Below are 9,752 nucleotides of genomic sequence, written 5' to 3'. Positions count from 1 at the left end.
TTTCTCCCTTCTCTTTTCTCTCCCATACTCCTCTCTCTTTACATACCAACTGTCATGCTCTCTCCATCCCTCTCTCCCTCCCTTTCTGTCTCATTTCTTCACTTCCTTCCTCTCTTTACCATATATCTCCTCTCCCTACCTTGTTCTGTATCTCACTCGTTCTCTGCCTCCCTTCTCTCCCTTACTCTCCACCAGCCTCCCTTCCTCTCTCCCTGTATACCTCCCTTCCTCCCTCTCTCCCTCCCACTCTTCCTGCCCCCTCCCTCTCTCCCTCCCTTTACCACAACGAGGCTGTCCTTAGCTGAATAAAATCGTCTGGCAGCAGCAAGAATAAATTAATAAAAGACGGCATCGTAGGGAAGGGATAGAACTTACATACCGGTATCTGTCTTACCACTCTCTCTCTCTCTCTCTCTCTCCACAAAGGATCAGGGTGAGTGTGTACTTAGGGGGGTTAAAATGACCCCACTTCTCCTAATTAGTGATCACGACTGAATCTCCTCACTCACTCAAACCGGGAATTTGACTCTTCTTTCTCCCCACCCTTTCTTTCTCCCTCCCTCTCTACCACTTTCTTCCACATCTCTTATCCTTTCTCTCCTTCCTTCAACTTATACTTCCTCTAAGTCCTTCCCCTTTCTCTTCTTCAGCTTTTCCTTTTCCTCGTCCTCATCTCAGCTTCAGTTCCCTTGTCTCTTCTTGCTTTCTCCTTTTCTCCTCTCTTTCCTTCTTGATCTCTCACCATTCCCCTCCTCTCCCCTACATTCTCTCTCGCATTTCTTCCTGTCTCCTTCTTCCCTCTCCCCTCCTTCCCTTTCTCTTCTTTGGTCTCTCCTTTTCTTTTACTTTCTCCTCTTTCCCTCCTCCCATGTCTCCCTTTCTTCCTCTCTCTCTTCTGCTCACCCTATCTTTCTCTTTGACCTTATTTGTTCTTTCCTTCTTCCCTTTCAGGCCCTCTCCCATTCTTCATCTCTCTCTTTCTTCCTCTCCCTCTCCCTTTCCTCCCATCTCCTATCTTCCCATCCTCCTGGGAAAGCTTTTTATTGTCTTGCTTACTGTAACTAGCGCCTGTATTCATAAAGGATCTTAACCAATTCTCACGAGAACCAGTCTCCTTAGCAATTACTGTAATGAATAGTCTCATCGTAATTTTTTTCGTAAATATTTTCTTGAGTTAGGTTGTGAAGTGTTTTGTGGGTGTATGAGTGAAGACAAATGTATAAACAACTTAGGCTCATGAATGCTTATGAATACGATGCCAAAGCTGCAACACATTGTACAAACACGTGGGCTGCCGTTACTACCAGGGCATCATAATTGCAAGTTGCTTATTTCATCCTTCTTACCTAAATATATATTCCTTGTTCACTTTACCTACTTATCCATCTACGTACAAGATAAAAAAATCTTGTAAAGATCTTCCCTCACTCACCTACTTACGTATCTACCTACCGACAAGATCACGCCAGTAACCTAATCTCGTGTAATTCTTGGTATACTCGCCTTATAATGCCGTTGTTGCCTCTCAAGTCAGCCACACCTGCACTACAAGTCACACAGGTGTTGATATGATGCCTGATATTCCTGGCCTTGTCTTCACACGCGTCAAAACACAACAAACAAGGACACTCGTCAGTCAAACTAGTCACCACAAGACAGCCGGTGTGTCTACCCGAAACAGAGGCTCATAAGCCAGCACGTAACTCCTGATGAGTTGACCATTAATGGTATTGTTTAACGGATTAAATAAACCACAACAACCAATACTACCACAGCCAGTCCTGTCCCCCGTCTCTCATTATTACATCCTTGTCACAGCCAGCGTGTGACTGTTGGATATGTAGATTCATTTTCATGCATCAATGTTTCATTAGTTCTCGAGTCGGTATTAAAGTTAAGTTCATTTTCCCAATAGGAGGTGAGGAGGGATTTCACCAGCTTCGAGTCGGCAGTCACCTGGCAGCCCTGCCCTTGCTCGGACTAACCACCACCGCCACGAGTGTCTAGTGCAGCTGTATACCGTTCCGTGTGATTCTACTTTGGAATCGAGTGCAATTGAATTTATTTGAGAAATTGTTGCAGTGCTGTGAATCAGTGATGATTTCAATTTATTTAGTAAGTTAATGGCTGCGGTCAGTGAGGAACAGAAAGGTTACGGTCGGTGGCGGGAAGGTGTGTGGTGGTCAGAGGCTGGGCCGTGCTCCAGTGACTCCCGACTCAATCATTCCTTCATTATTAACTTTAACTTAACGTTAATATACAAATTTATTTGATATTCTTGTAATATGCATTTAAGACTCTGTTTCTGCTTAAGTATACTGACTTTTAATAAGAATAACGAACTTTGAGGTTATTAATTGTCTGAGGTACCTTTAACAATGGCAGAGGTGAAGTGCTGGTTTGAAGTTACCCGACATTAAAGACAAGTAATTTATTTGATTGTAAATATTGTGAATATTTGTTTTGAATATATAGATATGAAAACTTTACTTTGTTTGATGATACCTGTGTTTGCCTGGTCAGTAAGGATTTAGTGTGCAATGATGCAAAGAACCTTATAAAACTCTATTGATAATATTTCTGGGGAGCATATTACTGCTCGGTTAAGAGTTTTATGACAATTTGGCGACCGTGACAGGACCAGGCTTACGCAGGTATTATTTGGGTTATTCTAATTTAGTATTTATTTACTATGTCTACAAAAGAATTATTAGATTTAGGTCGTGAATTAGGTTATGAGGGTGATCAACTACACGCGTTTATACGTGAAGAACAAGCACGTGAACGTGAAGATCGACAACGTGAACGTGAAGATCGACAACGTGAACGTGAAGATCGACAACGTGAACGTGAAGATCGACAACGTGAACGTGAAGATCGACAACGTGAACGTGAAGATCGACAACGTGAACGTGAAGATCGACAACGTGAACGTGAAGATCGACAACGTGAACGTGAAGATCGACAACGTGAACGTGAAGATCGACAACGTGAACGTGAAGATCGACAACGTGAACGTGAAGATCGACAACGTGAACGTGAAGATCGACAACGTGAACGTGAAGATCGACAACGTGAACGTGAAGATCGACAACGTGAACGTGAAGATCGACAACGTGAACGTGAAGATCGACAACGTGAACGTGAAGATCGACAACGTGAACGTGAAGATCGACAACGTGAACGTGAAGATCGACAACGTGAACGTGAAGATCGACAACGTGAACGTGAAGATCGACAACGTGAACGTGAAGATCGACAACGTGAACGTGAAGATCGACAACGTGAACGTGAAGATCGACAACGTGAACGTGAAGATCGACAACGTGAACGTGAAGATCGACAACGTGAACGTGAAGATCGACAACGTGAACGTGAAGATCGACAACGTGAACGTGAAGATCGACAACGTGAACGTGAAGATCGACAACGTGAACGTGAAGATCGACAACGTGAACGTGAAGATCGACAACGTGAACGTGAAGATCGACAACGTGAACGTGAAGATCGACAACGTGAACGTGAAGATCGACAACGTGAACGTGAAGATCGACAACGTGAACGTGAAGATCGACAACGTGAACGTGAAGATCGACAACGTGAACGTGAAGATCGACAACGTGAACGTGAAGATCGACAACGTGAACGTGAAGATCGACAACGTGAACGTGAAGATCGACAACGTGAACGTGAAGATCGACAACGTGAACGTGAAGATCGACAACGTGAACGTGAAGATCGACAACGTGAACGTGAAGATCGACAACGTGAACGTGAAGATCGACAACGTGAACGTGAAGATCGACAACGTGAACGTGAAGATCGACAACGTGAACGTGAAGATCGACAACGTGAACGTGAAGATCGACAACGTGAACGTGAAGATCGACAACGTGAACGTGAAGATCGACAACGTGAACGTGAAGATCGACAACGTGAACGTGAAGATCGACAACGTGAACGTGAAGATCGACAACGTGAACGTGAAGATCGACAACGTGAACGTGAAGATCGACAACGTGAACGTGAAGATCGACAACGTGAACGTGAAGATCGACAACGTGAACGTGAAGATCGACAACGTGAACGTGAAGATCGACAACGTGAACGTGAAGATCGACAACGTGAACGTGAAGATCGACAACGTGAACGTGAAGATCGACAACGTGAACGTGAAGATCGACAACGTGAACGTGAAGATCGACAACGTGAACGTGAAGATCGACAACGTGAACGTGAAGATCGACAACGTGAACGTGAAGATCGACAACGTGAACGTGAAGATCGACAACGTGAACGTGAAGATCGACAACGTGAACGTGAAGATCGACAACGTGAACGTGAAGATCGACAACGTGAACGTGAAGATCGACAACGTGAACGTGAAGATCGACAACGTGAACGTGAAGATCGACAACGTGAACGTGAAGATCGACAACGTGAACGTGAAGATCGACAACGTGAACGTGAAGATCGACAACGTGAACGTGAAGATCGACAACGTGAACGTGAAGATCGACAACGTGAACGTGAAGATCGACAACGTGAACGTGAAGATCGACAACGTGAACGTGAAGATCGACAACGTGAACGTGAAGATCGACAACGTGAACGTGAAGATCGACAACGTGAACGTGAAGATCGACAACGTGAACGTGAAGATCGACAACGTGAACGTGAAGATCGACAACGTGAACGTGAAGCACGTGAACGAGAAATTGCACACGCAAAAGAAATCCAGGAGCGTGAGGAGCGCGAACGTGAATTGCAGAAACAGGAACGTGAACATCAGGAACGCGAACGTGAGCGGGAACGTAAACATGAACGTGAAGAACGTGAACGAGAGGCCAGTGAACGTGAAAAGGATAGACAATTCCAGCTCGAGCATGCTAGACTACAGGCAATGAATAGGCATGACTCTATTGTTAATACAGCACCACCTGGTGTTCGAGCGAAAGGTCCGCAGTTACCAGTGTTCGATGATGAAAACGACGATATAGATGCCTATCTGTGCCGGTTTGAGTTGTTTGCGAAGACTGCCGGTTGGCCAAAAGAATCATGGGCGGTCCTTATGGGTTCATACTTAAAAGGAATTGCCTTAGAAGTGTACTCTCGTTTAGGTCAAGATGAGGTGGGGGATTATGAGAAGGTTAAAAAGGCATTACTGCTTCGGTTTGAATGTACAGAGGAAGGTTTTAGACAGAAGTTTCGTTCAGCTCGTCCACAACGTGGTGAAAATGTGGATCAGTACTTAACTCGCCTGCGTAACTTCCTTAACCGGTGGATTGAACTATCGGAGCACTGTGAAAAGACTTATGAGAGTGTAACGAACTTATTTATCTCGGAGCAATTTCTGAAAATGTGTGGTAAACCTTTACAAATGTATATTCGTGAGAAAATGCCTCTTTCTTTCGATGACATGAGAGAGAAGGCAGAGAGGTATGCCACCGCCCACGGAGGATTGTACCAGAACGCCCGGACCAATAGCCAGCACACCCACAAAGGTCAGGAAGCAACCAAGGACGATGGAGACTTAAAACGAGCAGGAAGGTCTGCTTACACTACAACTTTTGGTAAGGGGGTGCAATGTTATAAGTGCAACAAAGTTGGCCATAAATCCTATGATTGCCCTACCAAATCAAGATATAATGATAGTAAAGAGAAAAAGAGGGATGTATGTGCGCATGCAGAAGTATTGGGCTGTGGACATGTTGTAGAGGTGGTGAGTGCACTAGCAGCCATGCCAACTACACGAGGTACTATGTGTGGTAAGGAGGTGGAGGTACTACGAGACACAGGCTGTAGTACAGTGGTAGTGAGGAAAAGCTTAGTACCACGGGAGTGCTTAACAGGGAAACATTGTTTAGTTAAGCTGATAGACTCCCAAGTGTGCAAGTATCCCTTAGCTGAAATCACCATAGTCTCCCTTACTATTCTGGTAGAGCTGTCGCTGTGTGCATGGAGACTCCTATATATGACCTCATAATTGGCAACATTGCAGATGCTACACCGCTCGTTGATAATGATCCTTTTAAGGAAAAGGTTGTCAGTGCTGTGGTGACCAGGGCAGCAGCGAAGCACACCTCCCGACCACGACAGACACTACGAAGTTTTGACCTAACAGACCAGCTACGGATGACTCCAGCCGACATGAAGAAGGCACAGGAAGAGGACGTCACCCTGAAGCGATGGTTTGAGAAGGCCCAGGATGGAAAGTGGTTAGACAAGAAGGGTAAGGCAAAGGTAATTATGGAAAATGGACTATTATATAAGATATATTATGGTGATGAACGAGAATTCAAACAACTAGTCTTGCCCGCTAAAGTAAGAAGTGCAGTAATGAAAGTAGGACACGAATGCATGTTTGGAGGACATCTTGGGGCTAGTAAGACTTTAGGAAGACTTCAGCAAGATTTTACCTGGCCAGGAATGGGAGAAGATGTTCGTCGACACTGTCAGTCATGTGATATATGCCAAAAGACTATACCTAAGGGTAAAGTTGGGAAAGTACCATTAGGAGAAGTACCCATTATTGATATACCGTTCAAGCGTGTGGCCGTAGATATTATAGGACCCATACAGCCTAGGAGTGAGAACGGGAACAAATATATTTTAACACTGGTAGACTATGCTACCCGTTATCCTGAAGCCACAGCATTACCCAACATCGATACTGAACAAGTAGCAGAGGCCCTAATGACCATGTTTTCCAGAGTGGGAGTGCCTGAAGAACTGGTTTCAGATAGAGGGTCGCAGTTCACCTCAGGAATGATGGATGAGGTTCGACGTCTACTGTCGATCAAGCACCTTCCTACGACACCATACCACGCAATGGGAAACGGCCTGGTGGAAAAATTCAACGGGACCGTGAAGAGTATGCTCAAGAAGATGTGTGCCGAACAGCCCTCATCCTGGGACAGGTACCTGCCGGCAGTGTTATTCGCGTACCGTGAGGCGCCCCAGGTAACCCTTGGTTTCTCACCCTTTGAACTGTTATATGGAAGGACAGTCAGGGGACCAACCAGTATTCTGAGGGAACTGTGGGATAGAGAAAAGGAGGGAGAAGTTCGCACCACATATCAATATGTTTTTGATTTGAGGGAGAAGTTAGAAGAAACTTGCCAGTTTGCTCATGAGAACTTAAGGAAGTCACAAGCCAGATATAAGTACTACTATGACAAGAAAGCTAAAGATAAGAAATTTAAGGTAGGAGATCAGGTATTGCTCTTATTGCCAACTGCCCACAACAAACTCTTATTGCAGTGGAGAGGACCTTACAAAGTTGTGGCACTGAAGGGTGGAATGGATTACATAATTACCATAAATGGCAAGAGCAAGACATTTCATGCTAACATGTTGAAGAGGTATGTCTCTAGGCTTGATGATTCCAAGGTCAGTGCAGCGGTGTGTTCTGCAGCTGTAGTGGAATGTGAGGAGGATGCCGACCTACACAAGCTGATACTACCGAGCCTGGATAGGAAGGAAACTTGGAAGAACGTGCACATCAGCCAGGACCTGACTTCAAATCGACAGCAGGAAGCAAATGACTTATTACTTAAATATGATGACGTAATGTCTGATATACCTGGCCGAACGTCAGTCATTGAGCATCAGATCAACTTGACTAATGAAGAAGTAGTCCGTTCAAAACCCTATAAGATACCTTATGCATTAAGAGCTCAAGTCAAACAAGAAATAGATGATATGTTAAAGATGAAGATAATTGAACCATCTAACTCCCCATACTCCACTCCCATGGTTGTTGTTAAGAAACCTGATAACTCTAACAGAATTTGCCTTGACTTCAGGAAATTAAACAACCTTACTGTGTTTGACAGTGAACCAATGACTGACCCAGATCAGATATTTGCAAGTATTGGTGGTAATAACTTTTTCAGCAAGATCGATCTCAGTCGTGGTTATTGGCAGGTACCCTTAGAGGAGGGAAGTAAACAGTATACCGCCTTCCCCACAGATAAGGGTCTGTTTCAGTTCACTGTATTAGCCTTTGGATTAGTTAATGCCCCAGCAACTTTTAACAAGTTAATGCGTTCAGTATTTAAGGGTGTTTCTGGGGTTCATCACTATTTGGATGACATTCTAATTGTGTCTAAGACCTGGACTGAACATCTGCAGATACTTGGGAATGTACTGGATAGACTTCAAAAGGCAGGATTAACGGCAAGACCTACTAAGTGCCACCTTGGTATGCACAAATTAGATTATCTGGGACACACAACTAGTGGAGAGACCATGTGGCCAATGGCTGATAAGGTGGAGAAGATAGTCAACGCGCCTGTACCCACCACTAAGAAAGGACTGAGGTCATTTTTGGGGTTAAGTGGCTACTACAGAAAATTCATCCCGCACTACGCAACCATAGCATCTCCTTTGACTGAACTAACCAAGAAGACTCAACCGAATAAGCTCGAGTGGAGAGAACATGACTATGCTTTCAGGCGCTTAAAAAACCATATTTCCACAAAACCTGTTCTTGTTCTCCCCAACCTACAGCAGGAGTTTGTGTTACGCACCGACGCCTCAGGCAGTGGTCTTGGAGCCATACTACTGCAGGAGCGGGATGGACGGATGTGGCCAGTCGCGTATGCCAGTCGCAAGCTGCAGCCACGTGAGAGGAATTATGCCGTCATAGAAAGGGAATGTTTAGCGTTAGTCTGGGGTGTTCAGAAGTTTTCAGTATATCTTTATGGTAGGCAATTCATTCTTGAGACTGATCACAAGCCCCTTTCCTACTTACAGACTTCTAAGACTTTAAATGGCAGACTAATGAGATGGGCTCTGATATTGCAGCCATATGTCATGAACATAAGATTTATTAAAGGATCTGATAATGTAGGAGCTGACTACCTTAGTAGATTAGGAGAATAATGGTGTTGATATATACTTTGCATATTAATTTTCCGGGTGATATTCATTCATGTTGAAATAATTTACTTTAAGGGGAATTGTAATTTGTATGGGTTAATATTAATTGGTACAACACCTGTAATTAGATATATCATGACTATAAATTGATAAGAAAATATATTTTCTTACTTAACGGGGAGGTTTGTCACAGCCAGCGTGTGACTGTTGGATATGTAGATTCATTTTCATGCATCAATGTTTCATTAGTTCTCGAGTCGGTATTAAAGTTAAGTTCATTTTCCCAATAGGAGGTGAGGAGGGATTTCACCAGCTTCGAGTCGGCAGTCACCTGGCAGCCCTGCCCTTGCTCGGACTAACCACCACCGCCACGAGTGTCTAGTGCAGCTGTATACCGTTCCGTGTGATTCTACTTTGGAATCGAGTGCAATTGAATTTATTTGAGAAATTGTTGCAGTGCTGTGAATCAGTGATGATTTCAATTTATTTAGTAAGTTAATGGCTGCGGTCAGTGAGGAACAGAAAGGTTACGGTCGGTGGCGGGAAGGTGTGTGGTGGTCAGAGGCTGGGCCGTGCTCCAGTGACTCCCGACTCAATCATTCCTTCATTATTAACTTTAACTTAACGTTAATATACAAATTTATTTGATATTCTTGTAATATGCATTTAAGACTCTGTTTCTGCTTAAGTATACTGACTTTTAATAAGAATAACGAACTTTGAGGTTATTAATTGTCTGAGGTACCTTTAACAATGGCAGAGGTGAAGTGCTGGTTTGAAGTTACCCGACATTAAAGACAAGTAATTTATTTGATTGTAAATATTGTGAATATTTGTTTTGAATATATAGATATGAAAACTTTACT

General features: G+C 43.9%; 1 protein-coding gene across 1 annotated transcript in view; it reads left to right on the top strand.

The window, feature by feature from the left end:
• Positions 1-1,571: 1,571 nt before the first annotated feature.
• The window catches only part of LOC145399853 (uncharacterized), a 143,114-nt gene continuing 134,933 nt past the window's right edge, over positions 1,572-9,752 (top strand). Inside the window, exons 1-4 of the mRNA XM_080272432.1 lie at positions 1,572-1,662; positions 4,683-5,756; positions 6,002-6,243; positions 6,550-8,669. Coding sequence (XP_080128558.1) covers positions 1,572-1,662; positions 4,683-5,756; positions 6,002-6,243; positions 6,550-8,669 — 3,527 coding nt within the window. The remainder of the gene's footprint in view (positions 1,663-4,682; positions 5,757-6,001; positions 6,244-6,549; positions 8,670-9,752) is intronic.

This window comes from Coenobita brevimanus, chromosome 50 (genome assembly GCF_032717465.1).
Source record: "Coenobita brevimanus isolate Jiangsu-jjx chromosome 50, ASM3271746v2, whole genome shotgun sequence".
NCBI lineage: Eukaryota > Metazoa > Arthropoda > Malacostraca > Decapoda > Coenobitidae > Coenobita > Coenobita brevimanus.
The sequence above is the reverse complement of the archived record's forward strand: the minus strand, read 5'-3'. Positions and strand labels throughout refer to the sequence as shown.